Source organism: Hylobates moloch, unplaced genomic scaffold (assembly GCF_009828535.3).
Source record: "Hylobates moloch isolate HMO894 unplaced genomic scaffold, HMol_V3 SCAFFOLD_19, whole genome shotgun sequence".
Taxonomy (NCBI): Eukaryota; Metazoa; Chordata; class Mammalia; order Primates; family Hylobatidae; genus Hylobates; species Hylobates moloch.
This window is the reverse complement of record NW_026652294.1, coordinates 23,001,730-23,026,998: the sequence shown is the minus strand read 5'-3', so window position 1 is coordinate 23,026,998 and position 25,269 is coordinate 23,001,730. Positions and strand designations below refer to the sequence as shown.

Genomic DNA, 25,269 nt, shown 5'->3' with positions numbered 1-25,269 from the left:
CATTGTGCCCACAGCACCTGCAGACTGACCTCCTGATGGGGATGCCCCATGCTCCACTAGCAGACGCTGCAGGATCAGCAGGAAGTGGCCTCGGATAAGACCTCCCACTTGGATATCCTCGTTCCTCCTCAGGAAGGTCCTCAGGCTAATCAGTACCTTGTGAGCTGTGTCCACTGGGCTGGAATAGATGAGGTCCTGAGCAGGAGAGAAGAAAGCCAGAGATCAGAGGGTACTGCAGTTGGGGAAAAGTGACAATGCTTCGAGGGGCAGGAAAAGGGCCCATAATTATGGTGTCACAAAAACTGGGTAATCTGTCACTTACTCAGCACCTATTATGTACCAAAGCTCTTCTAGGTGCACTGACACCTCAAAACCGTCCCTTAGAATAGGTCCATCATAGGCCGTGCATGGTGGCTCATGCATGTAATCCCAGCACTTTGGGAGGCCAAGGCAGGCGGATCACGAGGTCAGGAGATTGAGACCATCCTGGCTAACAGGGTGAAACCCCGTCTTTACTAAAAATACAAAAAAATTAGCTGGGCATGGTGGCAAGTGCCTGTAGTCCCAGCTACAAGGGAGGCTGAGACAGGAGAATGGCATGAACCCAGGAGGCAGAGCTTGCAGTGAGCCAAGATCGCACTACTGCACTCTAGCCTGGGCGACAGAGCGAAACTCTGTCTCAAAAAAAAAAAAAAAAAGAATAGGTCCATCCTATTCAATCCATCCTCAACGGGAGAAAACAGGCTCAGAGAGATTATGTGACTTGCTAGAGGCCATATAAGCCAGTGGCACAGACAGAATTTGAATGCAAGTCTCTTAACTCCAAGCCCAAAGCTCTATTTTCCAGGATGCCTCCCTCCTGCAAATGGAAGGATTAGGGTCAAGAGGTTGTTTTCAAGACAGGGAACCTGAGTGTGCCTTAAAGAAGGAAAGAAGGAGAGAGACATGATGTCACTGGGCAGGGAGAGGATAAATTAGGACAGATTCAGTGCACAGGAAGGCAAGTGAGGACCAGGTCAGGCCCCTTCTCTACCAAGGCATCTGGCTATCTCTGCCCCAAGCTATAAAGGCCTTAGGCTCAGAAGATGGGAAGATGCTTTTTATTTTGCTTTCAGGGTTATTTTAATGAGTATATGTTAAAGACAAATCCAGTCAGAAGCTGCACCAGAGGCTACCCTACTGATAGCTCCTGGCACCTGCTAGCTCAAAGAAGCCAATTCCTTTGGACAGGCTAATGTGCTGGGCCAGTTAGGACTGAGGGTTATGAATCCAAGGTCACACAGACTCCCTCTCCAGGGAGGACAGCTACTGACACACAGAGAGATATGGCTACAATGCATCTGGCCAGACAAACCCAGGTGTGCTGATCACTGGGCAGAAGGAGAGGGATGGGGTCACAGGGATGTCTAAGTTTGGCTCTCAGAAACCTCCGCAGTTGCTGGAAAAACAACTATATATCAGTAACAACCACTCAGGGCCTAATAATGTCACGTACTATGTTGTGTTTATACAGTAGCTGTATATTTGTTTATACATTATTTATACCTCTACAATAACTCTTCCATATAGGTGTCACCCCAATTTTTCAAATGAGAAAACTGGGGCAGGTTAATCAGTTTACATATCAAGAAAGTAATAAAGTTGTAAATTCGACTGCACTGTGAGTTAATGAAGGGAAGTGATGAGGTCTACTTCATCTTTGTCACCTTGTAGGGACTCAGAAAACATCTCTGAAAAGAAAAGGGTCACAGAATGGGGGGGCTAGAGAGAATCTAGATAACTTTTTCCAATACCTTTACTTTACAGAGTATGAGGCTGAAGCCCGATGGGAAGGGAGGGGCATGATTTGCCAAAGGTCATAGAGCCCAGAGTCAAACCAGTTTCCTGGTCTTGTGCCTTCACCAACACATCACTGCCCCACTGCCACAGAGGTGGTCCCTCAGAAGTCTGAGTTAATGAATGTCCCTCAGAAGTCTGAGTAAAAATGTTATAAAAGGAAGGGGCTACTCAGCTTTGTGTGGCTATGGTGAATGCTGGAGGAAGAGGAACGTGAGGACCCCACTATATGGATCAGTGGGAAGGCTCTGGGCAAAACTATGACCCAATCTGTAGTCTCTGCTGTCCAGAACTCTCTGGGACTTGACAGACCAGCGTAACTTGGCCAAAGAGGAAACAAACAGAGTTTCTGTGATGTCATTGTCCCTTCACATCTAAAAAACCTACATGAAAGACCACCCATTCATAAGAGTGGCAATTAACAGCTTTGTTTTCAGCTGTTAATTACCCATATCAAAAACAGAAATTGGTATCAACACAAATTTTTAGACTCTTTTTCCTTCCTCTGGCTAGAAGCTGGGGAGAAGTGGTAAGAATTATATATATGAACAGACAACAAAGTTGTTCCTTGCTGTTCTTTTTTTTGTTTGTTTTTTTGTTTTTTTGAGATGAAGTCTAGCTCTGTTGCCCAGGCTGGAGTGCAGTGGCTCGATCTTGGCTCACTGCAACCTCCGCCTCCTGGGTTCAAGCGATTCTTCTGCCTCAGCCTCCTGAGTGGCTGGGACTACAGGCGCATGCCACCATGCCTGGCTAATTTTTTGTATTTTTAGCAGAGACAGGGTTTCACCATGTTGACCAGGCTGGTCTTGAACTCCTGACCTTGTGGTCCACCCGCCTTAGCCTCCCAAAGTGCTGGGAGTACAGGCGTGAGCCACCGCGCCCGGCCTCCTTGCTGTTCTTTTTTACCATTGATGTCTCCAGGATCTAAGTTAGTGAAAAACTTACTCACTTTGGGCTCTAGTCATAGCCATGACCCTTATTAACTATATGATCTTGGGCAATTCAATTAGCTTCTCTGAGATGAACTTTATCTGGTTCAGAGGTAGAGTCAATGATTAGTGAATGACAGCCCACTATGTGAAGCAAACCAAGAGTGTTCCTATGTACTATCTCATCTACCCTCATGTTTTCTCCATTTTCTGTGGGAGGAAACTGAAGTTCAAATTAGCCTCTATCTTCCTAGTCCTCTATGCAACAACTCATCTTGAAGGCAGCTCCTTTCTGTTAAGCTCTATGCTAAGTGTCTCCTGAGATTCAATTTCTGTTTGGTTTGCTTCTTTTAATATTTACATCCTGTGAAGTTAGTGGCCTAGCACAGCCTTCAGTTAGTGAGGGACCTCCATTCTAGGAAGACCCAGGCTGAGAAAGGGAATTTGGGAGAGGAGATAATGAGCTCCATTTTAGGCAGAAATGTCAAATAGATGGTTGACTTCATGGGTATGAGCTCAGGAGAGAGGTCAGGGGTGGTGCAGGGATTTGAGTCATCACCATACAGGCAGGAGGCAAACAAAGCCATGGGTGTAAATGAGATAACCCAGGGAGAATAAATAGACTGAGTAAAAAGAGAGCCTCAGACAGAACAACTGATAGATAGGGAGTCAAATCTGGGTTTTAATATTTTGATTCCCAACTCTTGGGACCATGGGCAAATCTCTCTAAGCCTATGTTTCATGTATTTAAAAAGAAAAAAATGGCAGGCACAGTCGTTTATGCCTATAATCCCAACACTTTGGGAGGCCATGGTGGGAGGATCACTGGAGCCCAGGAATTTGAGACCAGCTTGGGCAACATGATAAAACACTGTCTCTACAAAAAATATAAAAATTAGCCAGACACAGTAGCACATGCTTGTAGTTCCAGCTACTTGGTCTTGAACTCCTGACCTCAGGTGATTCACCCAGCTCGGCCTCCCAAAGTACTGGGATTACAGGCAGGAGCCGCCACACCCAGCCAATTCTAGTTACTTGGGAGGCTAAGGCGGGAGGATCACTTGAGCCCAGAAGATTGATGCTGCGTGAACCATGATCCTGCCACTGCACTCCAGCCTGGGCAACAGAGCAAGAAAAAAAAAAAAAGAAAGAAAAAAATAAGATATAGTCATGCTGTATCTTTTCTATGTTTAGATATATAAATGCCACTGTGTTACATTTGTTTACAATATTCAGTACAGTAACATGCTGTACAGGTTTGTAGCCTAGGAGTAACAGGTCATCCCATATACCTAGGTGTGTAGTAGGCTAGACCATCTAGATGTCTGTAAGTATACTCCATGATGTTGGTATGACAAAATCACCTAACACTGTGTTTCTAAAAATGTATCCCCATCATTAAGCAATGCATGACTGTATTGTCACTACTATCCCTGACAGACTTAGACTGGTCTAGACCCATAATTCAATGGGTCATAATTTATAAGTACCTACTATGTGTGAGGAACCCCAAATATTTCATCTGGTGAAGAAAATCTAGTATCTTAGTTTTGTCCCCTGCTACTCTCCTTGGTATCTAATTTGTTGTTCAATGTGCTTTCTTGAGTGGAAGGAAAAAAAGTGGAGTTAAAGCCAGCCACTAGGCAGTTTACCTTATCTAATCTAATTAACCCATCTAATTCCTGATGGGAATTTCAGTAATGTACTTCACTAAAAAGTATTGACAGCCTGGGCAACATGTTGAAACCCCATTTCCAAAAAAAAAAAAAAAAAAAAAATTAGCCAGGTGTGGTGGCGTGCGCCTGTAGTCCCAGCTACTCGGGAGGCTGAGGCAGGAGAATTGCGTGAACCCGGGAGATGGAGGTTGCAGTGAGCCCAGATCATGCCACTGCACTGCACCCTGGGCAACAGTGTGAGACTCTGTCTCCAGAAAAAAATGTATTGGGGCATCTGACAATTCTAGGTATGCCTGAGCAAGTAATGCACATATAATATTATCATGTGAGTCATGGCAAAAAAGAGGAGTCCCTCTGCCATCAGAAATCTCCATCTACATGCCCCATGGGCTTCCTTTAACATTAAACCTGTGTCAGCAGAATCTGCTTGAGAGATGACAGGGAGGTGAGAGGGGATGGTGACTAATATCTGCATTTTATAGTGTCATCCCCTGGGGGGAAGAGAGGCACACATCTCTCAGTTGGTAGACTTCCATTAGACTTAGGAAAGAGTATGGATTTACAGAAACCAGGCACCTACAAGTAGAAGAGACTACTGCCCCCTCAACTCACATGCAGATAGTGATAAGTCCGGAGGTGGGCTGAAGCAGATGTGGGTGCCTCCCGACCTCAGTAAACCGGCTCTCAGAGAGAGAAGGCCCACCATTTCTGAATGTAGAAATGAATGAGTGGTTGCCTACCAGCAAGATGAGCAGGATACTGGGGATGCTTCTGAGCAACTGGAACAGGACTGCTAAGCTGGCAGGAAGGGCGGGCTGCCCAGCAGAGGTGACATCATCCAGTTCCTCATAGCTGTTCTCTTCCCAGAAGAACCAACGTTCCAGGACACGGTGCCCATACCTACTCATGAGCTCTGGATACAACAGAAAGAACCTGAGCAGGAGCGGATGGTGGGTATAGACTAGCTGCAGGTCTGGGATGCCTTCTAGGAATTTTCTGATTGCACTGACCATAGTCTGGAGGCAAAAGAAAGGAGGTAAATACACCTTGCAGAGGACCCAAGAGACCCCAACATGGCCAAGAGATGACTAGGAAAAATGTACTCTCATCTCAGTATTCCAGGACACCTTGGCTAGCTCATCCCAAGGCACTTTAGTGAGAAAATACCACTGTACTTAACCTTATAACAGAAGTTCTCAACTAGGGGTGATTTTGTTCCCATGGGACATTTGGTAAAGTCTGGAGACATTTTTTACTATCTTGATTGGGGGAATGCTATTGGGATCTAGTAGGGAGAGAGTGGGGATGCTGCTAAATATCCTATAATGCCAGGAAAGCTTATCACAAAAGAATGATCTGGTACAAAATGTTAATACTGCCGAGGTCAAGAAACCCAGCTTGATGATGGTACCACAGTGGGTTGTAATTGTCAGTGTGCATGTCTACCTCCCACACTAGATTGAAAGCTGCTTGAGGGTAGGGACTGTGGCAGATTAATCTGTGCACTTAGCATAGGGCCTGGCACAGAAGGCGTGAAGGGGAGATGTGTTGAATAATTTCTTTTTTTTTTCCTGAGACAGAGTTTCGCTCTTGTCGCCCAGGCTGGAGTGCAATGGCATGATCTCGGCTCACCGCAACCTCTGCCTCCCAGGTTCAAGTGATTCTCCTGCCTCAGCCTCCTGAGTAGCTGGGATTACAGGCATGTGCCACCATGCCCGGCTAATTTTGTATTTTTAGTAGAGATGGGGTTCCTCCGTGTTGGTCAGGCTGGTTTCAAACCCCTGACCTCAGGTGATCTGCCCGCCTTGGCCTCCTAAAGTGCTGGGATTACAGGTGTGAGCCACCGTGCCCGGCCTTGTTGAATAATTTCTTACTCCTCACAAACCTACCTCTTCCCACTGCATTCCCATAACAATGTTCAAATTTCTTAGTATGAGGCTGGGCGCAAGGGCTCGTGCCTGTAATCCCAGCACTTTGAGAGGCTGTGGTGGGTGGATCACCTGAGGTCGGGAGTTTGAGACCAGCCTGGCCAACATGGAGAAACCCCGTCTCTACTAAAAATACAAAATTAGCCGGGCATAATGGCACATGCCTGTAATCCCAGCTACTTCGGAGGCTGAGGCGGGAGACTCACTTGAACCCGGGAGGCAGAGGTTGTGGTGAGCCAAGATCGCACCATTGCACTCTAGCCTGGGCAACAAGAGTGAAACTCCATCTCAAAAAAAAAAAAAAAAAAAAAAAAAAATTCCTTAGTATGCTATTATATGGGTTTTACAGTTTTGGCTCATTTAGGTCTTTCACTCATTGTGAGTTCATTTTTGTGTGCGGTACGAGTTAAGAGTCCAACTTCATTCCTTTGCATGTGTATATCTAGTTGTTCCTGGAAATTTTCTGAAAAGACAAATCTTCCCCCATTGAATTATCTTGGCATCCTCATCAAAAACTGACCATAAATATATGGGTTTATTTCTGGACTCTCAATTCTATTTCATTGATCTATATGTCTACCCCTATGTCAGTACCACACTATCCTGATTACAATAGTTTTTTGGTAAGTTCCAAAATAAAAAAGGTATGAGTCTTCCAACTTTGTTCTTTTTTTTCAAGATTGTTTTGACTATTTTGCATTTCCATATGAATTTTAGGTTCAGCTTATTCATTTTTGCAAAAAAGTACAACTGGGATTTTGATACAGATTGCATTGAATCTACCGATCAATTTGGAGAAGCACTGCCATCTTAAACTATTAAGTCTTCCAATTTATGAATGCAGTCTGTTAATTTAGATTTTTAATTAAGAAAAAAAACTAGAGAAAAACAGTACGAAATTTTCACTATATAAGTTGATATGATTTGGATTTGTGTCCCCGCCCAAATCTCATGTCCAAATTATAATCCTCAGTGTTGGAGGAGGAACCTGGTGGGAGGTGACTAGATCATGGGGGCGGACCTCCCCGTTGCTGTTCTTGTGATACTGAGTGAATTCTCACAAGATCTGGTTGTTTTAAAGTTTGTAGCACGTCCCTTTTCACTCTCTTCCTCCTTCTCCAGCCATATAAGATGTGCCAGCTTCCCTTTTGCTTCCCGCCATGACTGTAAGATTCCTGAGACCTCCTCAGCCATGCTTCCTGTACAGCCTGTGAAACTGTGAGTCACAAAAATCTCTTTTCTTTATAAATTACTCAGTCTCTGGTAGTTCTTTATAACAATGTGAGAACTGACTAATACAAAGTCCTTATACTTTGTTAAGTTATATTCCCAAGTATTTAATTTCTTGATGCTATTGTAAATGGAATTGTTCCCTTAATTTCTTTCTTTTCTTTTTTTTTTTTGGAGACAGAGTCTCGGTATGTCACCCAGGCTGAAATGCAGTGGCGCAATCTCAGCTCACAGCAACCTCCATCTCCTGGGTTCAAGCAATTCTCCTGCCTCAGCCTCCAGAGTAGCTGGGACTACAGGCGCACGCCGCCGTGCCCAGCTAATTTTTTGTATTTTAGTAGAGACAGGGTTTCACCACATTGCCCAGGCTGCTCTCAAACTCCTGAGCTCAGTCAATCCACCCACCTCGGCCTCCCAAAGTGCTAGGATTACAGGTGTGAGCAACTGCGCCTGGCCTTATTTCATTTTCAAGCATGTTAATAAAGACTTAAGTCTACCTTTTCAACTCCTCTCTATTCTACCTCCCATATGACTTAGCTAAGGCACATTAAGCTAGGCTTCCTTCCTTGAATGGATAGATTGGGCATCTTCCCACTTCTGTACATTAAATCATACTCTGCTCTCAGCTTCAAGGTTCTCCCTTCACCTCCTCCATCTCCTCCACAAAGCCTCTCCTGATGCTATATAATGCTTTGCTGATTCTTGGCCAGTCCTCCAGCTGCAGGAGAGCACTCATTACTGTAGCTGCCTGACCCATAGGAGATCTTTTTGTCTCTCCTGACAAACTTGTGTTCTCTGAGGGCAAGGAACTTGTTTGATTCATTTCAGACCTGACAGGGCCCCACATGGTACCTAGCTCATGTCAAGTGGTCAATCCACATTGGTTCAGTTGCTGAAATGTTGAAAAGCAAATAAAAAATCATCGGCATAGAGTTGTGTTCAACAGCTTAGGAAATGCTGATCAAAATGCAATGAAGTTGCTGAAAAGGAAGAGTTTCCAGGCATAAGTAGGGCCTGACACTCTGAAATATCCATCCCCACAGAGACACTCACACTCCAGCTATTGGGGATCCTCAGATATATACCTCAACACATATCAGTGTGTATCTTCTCCACTGCTTCCACAAAGGCTCAAAGACCATGAGAATAAGGATCTCAGAGATAACTCTGCCCAAGTCCCAGAAAGGGAGGGAGATCTCCCCAGGAAGGCCCAGAACATTAGCAACAGAACGAGAATGTGCACCCAGGAGTCCTGCCTTTCTGCACAATGCATGTATACAAGGTTACTCTGCTTCTACACAAAGGGCATTCACAGGTAAATGGCACCAAGGAAGCCTTCTCATAAAGATACCACATAAAGAAGGTGACATCAGAGACAGAAGCAAAGGAAAGGCCTGGGAGCTAGCAGGCAAATTTTATGGGGAAGACATCCATGAGCCTCCTGAAGGTGCCCCTTGCAGCACCACCTCATCTAGGCAGTCCCATTGCTCACCAAGGACCTCAGTGACCATGGAGGGTGCTCCTCTACCCACACCTCTTTAGCCCTACCAGCTGCTCAGAACAAACAGCTTACCTGCCTCCAGTAGCTTGATGGTCCATGTTCTGCCTTCTAAACTCTTTCACCTCCCTCCTAACCTTTCTTTTCACTCTAATCAGAACAACTTCCTGATAAACTAGGGCAGCGTGAATCTACACGACTAATTCTCAAAAATAATACTGGAGACAGGAGCAGCGGCTCACACCTGTAATCCTAGCACTTTGGGAGGCTAAGGCAGGGGGATTGCCTGAGCCCAGGAGTTTGAGACCAGCCCGTCTCCACAGGAAATAAAAAAAATTAGTCAGGCATGGTGGTGCATGCCTGTGGTACCAGCTACTCAGGAAGCTGAGGTGGGAGTATTGCTTTAACTCAGGAGGTCAAGGCTGCAAGGAGTTGTGATCACATCACTGCACTCCAGTCCGGGTGACAGAGCAAGATCCTGTCTCGAAAAATAATAATAATATTGAGTAAAATGAATAATAAAAAGAAAGAAAACATCCAAACAGTAGAACTCCAACTAAAAAACATAGAAGGAATTATAAGCCAGGCACGGTGGCTCATGCCTGTAATCCCAGCACTTTGGGAGGCTGAGGCGGGTGGATCACGAGGTCCGGAGTTCGAGACCAGCCTGGCCAACGTGGTGAAACCCTGTCTCTACTAAAAACACAAAAATTAGCCAGGCATGGTGGCACACAGCTGTAATCCCAGCTACTTGGGGGACTGAGGCAGGATAATTGCTTGAACCCGGGGCAGAGGTTGCAGTGAGCTGAGATTGCGCCACTGCACTCTAGCTTGGGCGACAGAGCAAAACTCTGTCTCAAAAAAGAAAAAACGTATGGCCGGCACGGTGGCTCATGCCTGTAATCCCAGCACTTTGGGAGGCCGAGGCAGGCAGATCACGAGGTTAGGAGATCGAGACCATCCTGGCTAACACGGTGAAACCCCGTCTCTACTAAGAAATACAAAAAATCAGCCAGGCCTGGTGGCGGGCGCCTGTAATCCCAGCTACTCAGGAGGCTGAGGCAGGAGAATGGTGTGAACCCGGGAGGCGGAGGTTGCAGTGAGCTGAGATCACGCCACTGCACTCTCTAGCCTGGCGACAGAGCAAGACACCATCTTAAAAAAAAAAAAAAAAAATTTCGTATATTGACGACTAAGGATTACATAATATTATATACAATGTTAAATGTCTTGATTTTGATCACTGTACCCTGATTATGTAACAGAGAAAGTCCTAATTCTTAGGAAATACAAATTGAAGTATTTATGAATAAAATGACTCTCTGAAAATTATTTTCAAGTGGTTCAGAAAAAAAGAATATAGGGGTGGGAATGGGAAGAGACAGAATGCAAATGAGATAAAAATAAAAATTGGTGAATCTGGCAAATAGGTGTCTCTGAACTATTATTGTAATATTTTTTGTTGTTGTTGTTGTTGTTGTTGTTTTCTTTTGAGACGGAGTCTCACTCTGTCGCCCAGGCTGGAGTTCAGTGGTGCAATCTCGGCTCACTGCAAGCTCCGCCTCCCGGGTTCACGCCATTCTCCTGCCTCAGCCTCTCCGAGTAGCTGGGACTACAGGCGCCCGCCACCACGCCTGGCTAATTTTTTTTGTATTTTTAGTAGAGACGGGGTTTCACCGTGGTCTCGATCTCCTGACCTCGTGATCCGCCCGCCTCAGCCTCCCAAAGTGCTGGGATTACAAGCGTGAGCCACCGCGCCTGGCTACTGTAATATTTTTGTAAGATGAAATAATATCAAAATAAAATTGAGTAGAAAAATCAAGCTGTGATTGTATGTTGCCCTTTATATATTTATATTAAATTTTATCTTATTTTTTGAGACAAGGTCTTACTCTGTCACCCAGGTTGGAGTGCTGTGGCATGAACATGGCTCACTGCAGCCTCGACCTCTTGGGCTCAAGTAATCCTCCCACCTCAGCCTTCCCAGTAGCTGGGACCACAGGTGCACACCACCATGCCTGGCCAATTTTTAAAAATTTTCTGGCTGGGCACGGTGGCTCATGCCTGTAATCCCAGCACTTTGAAAGGCTGAAGTGGGTGGATTGCCTGAGGTCAGGAGTTCAAGACCAGCCTGACCAACATGTTGAAAACCCGTCTCTACTGAAAATACAATAATTAGCTGGGCATGGTGGCACATGCCTGTAATCCCACTGTAATCCCAGCTACTCAGGAGGCTGAGGCAGGAGAATTGCTTGAACCCGGGAGGCAGAGGTTACAGTGAGCCAAGATGGCGCCATTGCACTCCAGCCTGGGAAACAAGAGCAAGACTGTTGGTTGTTCAATTATTAGAACTTTTCATTTTGAAGCAAAGGCTTCTCAGGTCATGAAAATTATTAGTATTCTGGAAAAAAAAAATCAAGACTGAAGTTCAAGTAACTTTCTCTAGGTCACACAGTTAACTGATGGGGGAGTCAGGACTCCAGCTCAGACTTGACTGACTCCTAAGGCTCATTCCTTAGTACTACCTCTGGTTGGTACAGGAGCAAAGAGCTCTGAGGTATTGGTATCTCCTTCTGGTAACAGTTTATCAAAGAAAGTGGATTTCTGGGACTCAGATCATTGTTAATCAGGCTATTGGATCACTTTCGTGGTGGTTGTGTGTGGACAAGTTTTCTCTCTCCAGCTTCTTTATAAACTCCTGGGATCAAGGACCATGTCTGATTCATCACTGCACCTCTCACCTATTTCATAGAATATTGCTTCTGTTCCTTAGTGTGGACCCTTCAGTCTAAAGTTAAAGATACTCTTCCTTCATTGACTATTAATTTTGCCTCTTTCTGATTACTGTTGAGGCAAATGTAATGAGAGTAGACCTGGTTTAATCTGAATGGAAACAGAAAGGCACAGTGGAAGTGAATGGGTTCTCAAGTAAGACACACCTGGGCACACAATGTCCTGTTGTCTCTCTCTTTGTGCTAGTAGCAGCCACTGGTGATCATTGCCTAGATCCACTAATTAATTAGGGATTACAAAGCAATAATATTCTAGTTCTGTCATTCTCCCTTTGTTTATTAACTTAAATACTTGTATAAAAGGAAACTTCCGGCTGGGCACAGTGGCTCACGCCTGTAATCCCAGCACTTTGGGAGGCTGAGGCGGGCAGATCACGAGGTCAGGAGATTAAGACCATCCTGGCTAACATGATGAAACCCCGTCTCTACTAAACAGACAAAAAATTAGCCAGGCGTGGTGGCGGGCGCCTGTAGTCCCAGCTATTCGGGGGGCTGAGGCAGGAGAATGGCGTGAACCCAGGAGGTGGAGCTTGTGGTGAGCAGAGATCCTGCCACTGCACTCCAGCCTGGCCAACAGAGCGAGACTCCGTCTCAACAAAAAAAAAAAAAAAAAAGGAAACTTCCCCTCATTAACTATTCAGTTACTCTGAAGGGTTAGATTACATAGGAAACATAGGTTAAATGCTTGATTCTTTTCCTTTGGTTACCAGTTTTCAAAAACATGAGTTTGTTGCATAGCATCCTCTAAAGGTGACCAAAGAGTTTTTTTTATTTTTATTTTTAATATTTTGTAGAGACAAAGTCTTACTATGTTGCCCAGGCTGGTCTTGAACTCCTGGCTGAGGCAGGAGAATCGCTTGAACCCAGAAGGCGGAGGTTGCAGTGAGCCGAAATCACACCATTGCACTCCCGACCTCAGGTGATCCGCCCACCTCAGCCTCCCAAAGTGCTGGGATTATAGACGTGAGCCACCGCACCCAGCCTCAGTCCTGATTTTCTTATCTGTAGAATGCAAATAATAATCTCTTCCTCCCAGGAAGGCTGAGATAATTAGGTAAATTACACAGGCTCTGTATGAGTCTGCATCCTACTCCTCTCCACTCTCCTAACACCTCCACTTTCTCTCTCTCTACCACCCACTTGTCTATACACTATCATCATCATGGTCTCCCAGGGAACACTAATGTAAAGAGGTACAGGAGGAGAAGGAGCCCAGGCATTGTGGTCCATACCTCACGTAGTGTATTGTCTTTGTCCTGGCAGATTGCAAGCAGATAGATGGAGGCTTTGAAGACCACCAGTGGGGGGCGCTCGCCCTGGTCCTGCAGAGACAGGAGGAAGCTTTGCACAGCCTCAAATAACTCTGCCTCTGAGACAAACCTGTCAACCAAGAAAAGCCTGAGTGAGAAAGGCAGAGTTGGCAGGCCACTGGGCTCTTCTATCCTGCCTGGCCACATCCTTCCTCAGCCCACTGTCCTGCCCCAGCATGCCCACAACCTAATGACATCTTAAACAAACAGTGTGCTATACATACTTACAAAGCATTGCCATATATATACATCACATTGTTCTATGCCTTGTGCAAGGCTCAGTTAGGGGCCAAATACTGCTCATTCACACTTGGGAGGTGAGCTATCTGCCAGCTGGACTAGCACTGTTAAAGAGAAGGGTGCTACTGCTGGGGTTCAGAAGGCCCTGCTTTGGCAGCTGCTCCACCCCTCTCTTCTTGTATTTATCATTAAACAGTGGTGTATTTAACAGATATAACACCAAAAACATAAATAACAAAAGAAAAAAATAGATAAATTAGAGGTCATCAAAATTAAAAACATTTGTGCTTCAAAAGATACCACTAAGAAAGCGAAAAGGGCCAGGTGTGATGGCTCATGCCTAGACTCCCAGCACTCTGGGAGGCTGAGGTGGGAGAATTGCTTGAGGCCAGGAGTTCGAGACCAGCCTAGGCAACATAGTCAGACCTCATATCTACAAAAAAAAAAAAAAAAAAAAATTTAAATTAGCTGGTTGTGGAGACACATGCCTATAGTCCCAGCTACATGGGAGGCTGAGATGGGAAGATCGCTGGAGCCCAGGAGGTTGAGGCTGCAGTGAACCATAATTGTGCTACTGCAATCAGCCTGGGTGAGAGAGCAAGATACAAAAGGAAAGGAAGAGGAAGGGGGAAGGGGAAGGTAAGGAAAAAGGGAGGGTAGCGTAGGGGAGGGGAGGGAAGAGGAAAGGAAGTGAAGGGAGGGGAGGGAAGAGGAAAGGAAGTGAAGGGAGGGGAGGGGAGGGGAGGGGAGGGAAAAGGGGAAAGGACAGGATAGGACAGAACAGGAATGGAAAGGAAGAAAGAAAGAAAAGAAAGTGAAAAGACAGCAAACAGGAGGCCAGGTGTGGTGGCTCATGCCTGTAATGGTAACATTTGGGGAGGCCAAGGTGAGAGGATTGAGAATATACCTAAAAAGAATTAAAAACACTACTCAAACAAATACATGTACACACGTTTACAACAGCACTATTCACAACAGCCAAAAGGCAGAAAGAGCCCAAATGTCCATCAACAGGTGAATAAAAGCAAATTATGGTGTATACATACAAAGGTATATTATTCAGCCATAAATGGAACGAAGTACTGATACACAGTACAAACATTATGCTCACTGGATGGACTTCTGAAATATTATGCTAAGTGGAAAAAGCCAGACACAAAAAGTCACACACTGTATGATTCCATCTATATGAAATATTCAGAATAGGTAAATCCAAAGAGACAGAACAGATTGTTGGTTGCCAGGAGCTGGGGAGGGAGGAGGAATGGAAGTGACAGCTTTGCACTGATGGAAATGTTCTAGAACTAGATGAAGGTGGTGGTTGCCCATTTTAAAGGTACTATTAAATACCATTGAATTGTTCACTTTAAAATGGTCAAGCTTATGTTGTGTAAATTTTACCTTAATAATTTTTTTTTCTTTTAAGACTGAGTCGGCCGGGCGCAGTGGCTCACGCCTGTAATCTCAACACTTTGAGAGGCCGAGGCGGGCAGATCACGAGGTCAGATCCAGACCATCCTGGCTAACACAGTGAAACCCCGTCTATACTAAAAATACAAAAAATTAGCCGGGCGTGGTAGCGGGCACCTGTAGTCCCAGCTACTCGGGAGGCTGAGGCAGGAGAATGGCGTGGCGTGAGCCCGGGGGGTGGAGCTTGCAGTGAGCCAAGATCGGGCCACTGCACTCCAGCCTGGGCAACAGAATGAGTCTCCGTTTCAAAAAAAAAAAAAAGACTGAGTCTCACTCTGTCGCCCAGGCTGGAGTACAATGGCACAATATCAGCTCATTGCAACCTCTGCCTTCCGGGTTCAAGTGATTCTCCTGCCTCAGCCTCCCCAGCAGCTGGGATTACAGGTGCTCGCCACCATGCTTGGCTAATTTTGTATTTAATAGTGACAGGGTTTCACCATGTTGGTCATGTTGGTCTTGAACTCCTGAACTCAGGTGATCCACCTACCTCAGACTCCCAAAGTGCTGGGATTACAGGTGTAAGCCACCGCACCCGTGAGGGAAGAGAGAGACCCTCTCATATTGTTTTATATTGTTTTCTACTCAGTACCTGTTTTTTTTTTTTTTTGAGACGGAGTCTCGCTTTGTCACCCAGCCTGGAGTGCAGTGGAGCAATCTCGGCTCACTGCAAGCTCCGCCTCCCGGGTTCAAGCCATTCTCCTGCCTCAGCCTCCCGAGTAGCTGGGACTACAGGTGCCCACCACCACGCCTGGCTAATTTTTTGTATTTTTAGTAGAGACGGGGTTTCACTGTGTTAGCCAGGATGGTCTCCATCTCCTGACCTCGTGATCCGCCTGCCTCGGCCTCCCAAAGTGCTGGGATTACAGGCGTGAGCCACCGCGCCCGGCCAGTACCTGTTTTAAGAAAAAAACAAGGAAGTGAAATCAAAGACAGGCAGCCTGGCGCCAGGCCCAAAACCAGGCCTGGGCCTGCCTGGCTTAAACCTAGCGGTTAAAAATCAACTCATGACTTAGAACCCGATGTTACACATAGATTTCAGGCACTGTATGGAAGAACACTGTGAAACTCCCTGCTCTGTTCTGTTTCACTCTGACCACCGGTGCATGCAGCCCCTGTCACGTACCCCTTGCTTGCTCAAATCAATCACAACCCTTTCATGTGAAATCTTTAGTGCTGTGAGCCCTTAAAAGGGACAGAAATTGTGCACTTGGAGAGCTCGGATTTTAAGGCAGTAGCTTGCCAATGCTCCCAGCTGAATAAAGCCCTTCCTTCTACAATTCGGTGTCTGAAAGGTTTTGTCTATGGCTCGTCCTGCTACACCCAGCCAATAAATCATTATTATTAATTTATTTATTTAGTTTTTGAGACAGAGTATCACTCCATCACCCAGGCTGGAGTGCAGTGGCACAATCTCGGCTCACTGCAACCTCCGCCTCCCGGGTTCAAGCAATTCTCCTGTCTCAGCCTCCCGAGTAGCTGGGACCTTGTTGGTCAGGCTGGTCTCAAACTCCTGACCTCAGGTGATCCACCCGCCTCGGCCTCCCAAAGTGCTGGGATTACAGGTGTGAGCCACCGTACCTGGCCCAATAAATTATTTCTTACAGCTTAAGAAAGAACAGTCCTTTTATTTTTATTTTTATATCCTTTTTGAGATGGAGTCTCACTCACTCTGTCACCCAGGCTGGAGTGCAGTGGCACGATCTTGGCTCACTGCAACCTCCACCTCCCGGGTTCAAGCAATTCTCCTGTCTCAGCCTCCCGAGTAGCTGGGACTACAGGTGCCTGCCACCATGCCCAGCTGATTTTTGTATTTTCATTTTTATTTATTTTTTTTTTTTTTGAGACAGAGTCTCGCACTGTCACCCAGGCTGGAGTGCAGTGGCGCGATCTCGGCTCACTGTAAGCTCTGCCTCCCAGGTTCATGCCATTCTCCTGCCTCAGCCTCCCAAGTAGCTGGGACTACAGGCACCCGCCACCACGCCCGGCTAATTTTTTGTATTTTTAGTAGAGATGGGGTTTCACCATGTTAGCCATGATGGTCTCCATCTCCTGACCTCGTAATCCACCCGTCTCGGCCTCCCAAAGAGCTGGGATTACAGGAGTGAGCCACCGTGCCCGGCCTGATTTTTGTATTTTTAGTAGAGATGGAGTTTCACCTTGTTGGTCAGGCTGGTCTCAAACTGACCTCAGGTGATCCACCCGCCTCAGCCTCCCAAAGTGCTGGGATTACAGGTGTGAGCCACTGCACCCAGCCCAATAAATTATTTCTTACAGCTTAAGAAAGAACAGTCCTTTTATTTTTATCTTTATATCCTTTTTGAGATGGAGTCTCACCCACTCTGTCACCCAGGCTGGAGTGCAGTGGCACGATCTTGGCTCACTCACTGCAACGTCCGTCTCCTGGGTTCAAGCAATTCTCCTGTCTCAGCCTCCAGAGTAGCTGAGATTATAGGTGTGCACCACCATGCCCGGCTAATTTTTGTATGTTTTGTGGAGACAGGGTTTCGCCATGTTGGCCAGGCTGGTCTCGAACTCCTGACCTCAAGTATCAGCCCACCTTGGCCTCCCAAAGCATTGGGATTACAGGCGTGAGCCACCATGCCCAGCCATGATTTTAAAAATGTAATAAATTGAATAGTAATAATTCAAAGTAAACTACTGAAGTTTTTTTCTGTGGACAAACAACACCCTCAAGGATAGCAAGGAATACTCATTGGCTTTCTAGGCTTCTGTCTCTCAGTACAGTGTCTACCCACCTGTTCTAACCCACTTCTAAGATATGAGCCTCTCAGGGACACAACCCATTTCTCACTTATCCCCGTGTCCCCAGTGCCCAGCATCAGGCTTGGAGAGATGCCCTTATTTATTGAACTGAACTGCTGATGAAGGTCCCAAGACCCACCACCAGCCACCCACCTCTGTGCACTGACCTGTCGTCATGGATGTAGGCCAAGTAGAAGAGGAGCAGGATGCAGTACTGTCTCTGGCGAGCAGCCCCCTCCATGTACTGGCGATCAGACAGGAAGGCAAGGCTTTCAGGGCTCCTGCTGCTTATCTGGGGCAACCCATGCTGCAGGAGCTCAGACACTGCAGAGAGTTCTAGGGAGGGAACAAGTAGAGGAAAGCCACACAGAGAACATAGGAGAAGAGGTAATCAGCACATTAGTACCTACTACATGCAGAGTACTGCACAGGGCAGCAAGGGTAAATGCAGTATAGTGGGAAATAAGGAAATCAGAGGCTTCTCTTCCTTTGAGCAAGGTTCAGCCCACCAGGAAAGACTAAGCTTCACAAGCGGAAGGACATGGATATGTCTCAAAAATTAATGTTCATTCTTTTATTTTTTTTTTTGTTTTTCTTTTGACAAAGTCTCACTCTGTTGCCCATGCTGGAGTGCAATGGCACGATCTTGGCTCACTGCAACCTCCCCGTCCTGGGTTCAAGCAATTCTCCTGCCTCAGCCTCCCAAGTAGCTGCGATTACAGACACCCACCACCACGCCCAGCTAATTTTTTGTATTTTTAGTAGAGGCAGGGTTTTGCCATGTTGGCCAGGCTGGTCTCAAACTCCTGACCTCAGGTGATCCACCCACCTCGGCCTCCCAAAAACATTCATTCTTTCATTCATTTGACATATGTCCATTGAGTGGCTACTACTCTTAGGACAGGCTGTGAGACCCAGGCCCTACCTCCAGGAACCGGCAGCTGATGGGAAGAGACACATAACGAGATAGGCAATTGCAGGACATGTGATCAGCACTATATTGAGGAGGGAGTGACTCAGGCCACCTGGCATGGGGAAGGCAAGGTCAAAGAGGAAGAAACGGTGGGCCGGGCGCGGTGGCTCACGCCTGTAATCCCAACAGTTTGGGAGGCTGAGAAGGCTAGGTCACCTGAGGTCAGGAGTTCAAGACCAGCCTGGCCAACATAGTGAAACCCCGTCCCTACAAAAATACAAAAATTAGCCAGCCATGATGGCAGGTGCCTGTAATCCCAGCTACTTGGGAGGCTGAGGTGGGAGACTCGCTTGAACCTGGGAGGCAGAGGTTGCAGTGAGCCGAGATGGCACCATTGCACTCCAGCCTGAGTGACAAGCGTGAAACTCCATCTCAGAAAAAAGCAAGCAAGCTTTGGGAGGCTGAGGCTGGTGGATCACAAGGTCACGAGATCAAGACCATCCGAGGCCGGGCGCGGTGGCTCACGCTTGTAATCCCAGCACTTTGGGAGGCCGAGGCAGGCGGATCACGAGGTCAGGAGATCGAGACCACGGTGAAACCCCGTCTCTACTAAAAATACAAAAAATTAGCCGGGCGTGGTGGCAGGCGCCTGTAGTCCCAGCTACTCGGAGAGGCTGAGGCAGGAGAATGGCGTGAACCCGGGAGGCGGAGCTTGCAGTGAGCCGAGATTGCGCCACTGCACTCCAGCCTGGGCGACAGAGCGAGACTCCGTCTCAAAAAAAAAAAAAAAAAAAAAAAGACCATCCTGGCTAACACGGTGAAACCCCATCTCTACTAAAAATACAAAAAAGTAGTCAAGCGAGGTGGCGGGCCCCTGTAGTCCCAGCTACTCGGGAGGCTGAGGCAGGAGAATGGCGTGAACCCAGAGAGCGGAGCCTGCAGTGAGCCAAGATCATGTCACTGCACTCCAGCATGGGCGACTGAGTGAGACTCCGTCTCAAAAAAAGAAAGAAAGAAACAAACAAACTGTGGAGGGTGAGGAGAAAAGAGGCAGCGACAGGAGAAAAGAGAAAAGGAAGCAAGGTGTTCAGAGGCCTGAAGGCATGAGAAGACATGCCATGTTTCCATTCAGTGTGACTGGACAGTCAGTGAATAGATGTGGGGTGTCAGAAGCTGGGGAACTATGTGGTGTAATCTGCAGCTGGACTGTGAAAGACCTTTAAGCAAATGCCACTTAAAGAATTGGGACTTTATCCTGAGGGCAGAGACTTCTAGATTTCTTATGAAAACAGTTTCATAAAAGAAGGAATATTTTAATACCAAAAGAATAGGAAAGAAGGATAAGCGTGGTGGCTCAAGCCGGTGATGCCAGCACTTTGGGAGACCAAGGCAGGTAGATCACCTGAGGTCAGGAGTTCGAGATCAGCCTGGCCAACATGGCAAAACCCTGTCTCTATTAAAAATACAAAAATTAGACAAGCGTGGTGGCAAGCGCCTGTAGTCCTAGCTACTCAGGAAGCTGACGCAGGAGAATTGCTTGAACCCGGGAGGCAGAGGTTGCAATGAGCCAAGATTGCACCACTGCACTCCAGCCTGGGCAACAGAACAAGACGCTGTCCCAAAACAAAAAAAAAAAGGAAAGAAAAAGACTGACTTCAGAGCTTAAAATTTGAATAAAAGCCAGGTGCGGTGGCTCACACCTGTAATCCTAGCACTTTGGAGGCCAAGGCAGGTAGATTGTTTGAGGCCAGGAGTTCAAGACAAGCCTGGCCAACATGGCAAAACCCCATCTCTATTAAAAATACAAAAAAATCACCTGGCATGGTGACATGTGCTTGTAGTCCCAGCTTACTTGTGAGGCTGAGACTCAAGAATCACTTGAATCTGGGAGGTGGAGGTTGCAGTGAGCTGACATCGCTCAACTCCAGCCTGGGCAACAGAGTGAGACTCTCTCAAAAAACAAACAAACAAAAAAACCTAAATAAAGTCAACTTTATCCTTATGTTCCACATTTCACCATGGACCAGAGAAAACTTCATCACTATCTGACACTACTCCACAGACTGATGTGTGGAGACCACAGCTGAAGGCCAGGGGAGTTAAGATGTTAAGACTTTGCTTTCAGATAATCCTTCCAGCAGTGAGTGGATGAGAGATTGAAAGACAGGACTTCAGTTGAAGGTCAACCAAAAGAATCCATCCTGCCAGGGCCAAGTCCTGGGCAAGCAGAGGGTGAGGATAGCGCATGTGCCACAGCAATTTGGTAGCAGAGCCAGGTCAGCTCTCCTAATTCCAAGTTCAGTGCTTGTCCACCAAAGCATGCTCTAATCAATATAATAATAATGAAACAAATATCCTTCAGCCACACACATACACCTGCCTTTCTCCTGATATATAAATGAAAGAAGTAGTCTGCATGTATGAGAGATCTGCTGCATTTCCTGGCACGCTGAGATTTAAGAAGCCCCAGTGTTTAAGGCAAGAGATGTGTGGGGCTCCCCTTGGTTTGACAAGCAAGGGAACTTCCAGAAGCAGTGGAGCAGGCACTCATGAACATGAGAGGTGATGGTGATGTGACTGCCAATAGTCTTAGGCTACATGGCAGAAATCATGCTATTCTCTCTGCAGGCCAGACCATGCCTTAACAGGGAGATTGCATAAAGGAGTAGCCAGCATAGTGAGAGAACCAGTAGCCAAGCTATGTTGGAAGCAATAAAAATGCTCACCTGGGCTTTGCTCACTCTCAGCATGATGTCTGGGAAAGATAAAAGAAAGCAGCAGGTGTGGAGAGTGGGGGAGAGGACACAGAGTCTTCACAAATATAATAAGGGGGAAAAGAGCCAGAACTAGGTCTTACCCACAGAGGTATATTTGTTGAATGAGTGATGAAACAATGATTAAACTGTTTTCTATTATATCAGGAGACAGGTCTAAGATAGAGGAACCCCTCAGGGCAAATAACATACTGTTACAATTGCTCTATCCACAGCAGTACCTAGGCCTCCCCTGGCAGGCAGCAGAAGCTCAATGAATGTTCAACAAGAGGAAAAACTTCCAGTTCTCAGCCCTGCAGCTGCTGTTCCTCCTGCCTAGATTCTGCATGGCTTTCCTTTACTTGACTCAGACCTCTGCTCACATGCCACTTCCACATGGAGGCCTTCCCTGACCACCCTATCTAACATGTCTCTCTCCTCCTTCTATCACTCTCTATCCCTTTGCCCAGTTTTATTTTTATCATAGTGCCTATGGATCTCTGACATAGTATGCATTTGCTTATTGCCTGCCTGTCTCAATCTATGACAGCAGGGCTTTGTATCCCTAGCTCTTTCACCAGCACCTGGAATGGAGTCTGACACACAACAGATGCTCAAGAAATACCTCTTGGCTGGGCATGGTAGCTCACGTCTGTAATCTCAGCACTTTGGGAGGCCAAGGCAGATTACCTGAGGTCAGGAGTTCGAGACCAGCCCGGCCAACATGGTGAAAGCCTGTCTCTACTAAAAATGCAAAAATTAGCCAGGCGTGGTGGCGGGAGCCTGTAATCCCAGCTACTTGGGAGGCTGAGGCAGGAGAATCTCTTGAACCTGTAATGCAGAGGTTACAGTGAGCTGAGATCATGCCACTGCACTCCAGCCTGGGCAACAGAGCGAGACTGTCCTAAAAAAAAAAAAAAGAAAAAAAAAAAAGAAAGAAAAAGAAAAAAGAAACACTACTTGAATGAATGAAGAAACAGAACACACTATTAATGCTATAGTGAACACTGGACTCCTGAGGCCTGGTAAGGGGATGTTGCAGAGGAGACTGTCAGGAAGAAGGAACTAGACTTGATGAACATTAGGATCCTTCCCAACTCTAAGGTGCCAGGAGCCTTGGGTTCCGTCATTTTCCAGTTTTATTATTTCACATCCCTAGGAATCAACCTATAATTGCATCACTGCGATTCCTCTGGGCAGCCTCAAGCAAAGAAATCTTATGCCTGTACTAACTCACTATCTAGCCAATCAGCAAGGCACCCAGACTCTAAAACCCAGCACAGGCCACATGAGTGGTCAAATTGTAGCATCTTACCTTCTTCGGAAGGTGGTCCTGTCTTCTCTGGAGCTGACAGGAGGTTGAGGCACATATAGTAGAGAAAATTGGAACACACCTGGTTTAGGGCTGAGTGACTTAGAGGGAGAAGAAGAAAGAAGAGATGACATTGCTACTTTGGCTGGGAGAGCATTATCCCTGCCATATGCCTGGGCACCACTGCTTTGTGCCAGAGGCTAGTGAAATTCTAGCCATGGCCGTGGCAGTGGAGGTCTTAAGGTGGCTATGAAAAGTAAATACGGGGCTGGGCACAGTGGCTTACGCCTGTAATTCCAGCACTTTGGGAGGCCGAGGCGAGTGGATCACCCGAGGTCAGGAGTTCGAGACCAGCCTGACCAACATGGTGAAACCCCATCTCTACTAAAAATACAAAAATTTGGCCGGGAGCAGTGGCTCATGCCTGTAATCCCAGCAATTTGGGAGATGAGGCAGGCAGATCATGAGGTCAGGAGTTCGAGATCAGCCTGGCCAACATGGTGAAACCATGTCTCTACTAAAAATACAAAATTAGCTGGGCGTGGTGGTGCACACCTGTAATCCCAGCTACTCAGGAGGCTGAGGCAAGAGAATCGTTTGAACTCAGAAGGCAGAGGTTGCAGTGAGCCAAGATTGTACCATTGCACTCCAGCCTGGGCAAGAGAGGGAGACTTGGTCTCAAAAAAAAATAATAATAATAATACAAAAATTTGCTGGGCATGGTGGCAGGCACCTGTAATTCCAGCTACTCGGGAGGCTGAGGCAGGAGAATTTCTTGAACCCAGAAGGCGGAGGTTGCAGTGAGCCGAAATCGTGACACTGCACTCCAGCCTGGGCAAGAGCAAGGCTCTGTCTTAAGAAAAAAAAAAAAAAAAAGTAAATATGGAACCTGCTGCTTCAGCTGTAACTTGGGCACCTGGCCCATATAGGCATTCACTAAAAATTTACTGAAAAAATATGAAGTGGGGGCTATAAGCTCCAACTTAATAAAACATACAAATAAAAAAGTGCCCCTAGGCCAGAACAGGGCTGAGGAAGTACTGGAAAAAGCAGCAGCAGCTGAACCCCACATGGGCAGTCAAGGAGTACTTCCAAAATTTTGACTTTCAATCCAGATGGGTCCTTGTATTCTCTCCTAAATGTTGGATGGCGTATTCAGTATTATGGAAGGAAAGCTGGGCACTGCACTGTAGCCAGCTTGTAGACTGTTGGAAATAACAAGTTAATCTTCTTAGTAAATACAGAAACAGAGGGCAAATCATAAAGGAGAAGGTACAGAGGCTGCTCCAGAAACCTAACAAGACAGAGACTGAGGCAGCGACCTCTACTTTAACAAGAGAGTTTCTCCTCTAGAATTGCTTGGCTGGTAGAAACTAGAACTTGACAGACACTGCATCCTTTCCCCTTTGAGGGCCTCAATTTCCTCAGTGGTCTCACTCTGTCACCCAGGCTAGAGTGGGGCGTGATCATAGCTCACTGCAGCTTTTTTTTTTTTTTTTAAGATGGAGTCCCACTCTGTCACCCAGGCTGGAGTGCAGTGGTGCTATATCAGCTCACTGCAACCTCTACCTCCTGGGTTCAAGCTGATCTTCTGCCTCAGCTAGAGTTTCCTGTTCAATCCTGCCAGTTTCCTCATTTAAATGAGAGGTTAAACAAATGATCTCTGAAAGCGTTTTTTGGGGCTTTTTGTGTTTTTTTAGAGACAAGCTCTCACTCTGTTGCCCAGGCTAGAGTGGGATGTGATCATAGCTCACTGCTGCTTTGACCTCCTAGGCTCAAGGATCCTCTTGCCTCAGCCTCCTGAGTATCTGGGACTAGAGGTGTGTACCACCAGGTCTGGCTAATTAAAAAAAACAAAAAACTTTTGTGGCCAGCCACAGTGGCTCACACCTGTAATCCCAGGACTTTGGGAGGCCAAGGTGGGCGGATCACCTGAAGTCAGGAATTTGAGACCAGTCTGGCCATCTCTACTAAAAACACAAAAATTAGCCAGGCGTGGTGGCAGGCACCTGTAATCCCAGCTACTAAGGTGCTGAGGCAGGAGAATTGCTTGAACCCAGGAGGCGGTTGTTGCAGTGAGCCAAGATTGTACCACTGCACTCCAGCCTGGGTGACAGAGTGAGACTCCATCTCAAAAAAAAAAAAAAAAATTGTAGAGACCAGGGTCTTGCTATGCTGCCCAAGCTGATCTTGAACTGCTGGCTTCAAACAATCCTCCCATCTTGGCCTCCCAAAGTGCTGGGATTACAGCCATGAACCACTGCGCCAGGCCTCTCCCAGTTTTGATGTGACAGGTACCCATCCAAGTATCACCAGGAATAAGATTCTTACCACACTAGATTCAATACAACCTACAGAAGCATGGCCAGCTTATTGCACCAGATGCTGAGCAATGCTGACATTATGTCAACACCACCATGAGCCCATGACTAAAACACACCAGCCAACAATTCCCACTTGTCCCGTCAAGAGGGACATTGGCCCCTTGGCCACTCAATCTTGCCTGAGACCACACGTACCTCAGACCACTGCAAAACCTGGCCTTCAGCTCCAGGGTCAGTCGTATGAAGGATGAGGAAGCTTCAGGGAAGTGAGAATAAAGCAGAGAGCAGTTTAAAC

At 46.6% G+C, this 25,269-nt stretch overlaps 1 protein-coding gene across 1 annotated transcript in view; it reads right to left on the bottom strand.

Annotated features, from left to right (window-relative positions):
* MEI1 (meiotic double-stranded break formation protein 1) overlaps positions 1–25,269 on the bottom strand; it is a 103,664-nt gene that overhangs the window by 22,887 nt on the left and 55,508 nt on the right. The window contains exons 16-21 of the mRNA XM_032138977.2: positions 25,170–25,230; positions 22,654–22,751; positions 17,840–18,008; positions 13,122–13,269; positions 5,182–5,457; positions 30–195 (exon numbers count right to left, since the gene is read on the bottom strand). Of these exons, the coding sequence (XP_031994868.1) occupies positions 30–195; positions 5,182–5,457; positions 13,122–13,269; positions 17,840–18,008; positions 22,654–22,751; positions 25,170–25,230 (918 nt within the window). The remainder of the gene's footprint in view (positions 1–29; positions 196–5,181; positions 5,458–13,121; positions 13,270–17,839; positions 18,009–22,653; positions 22,752–25,169; positions 25,231–25,269) is intronic.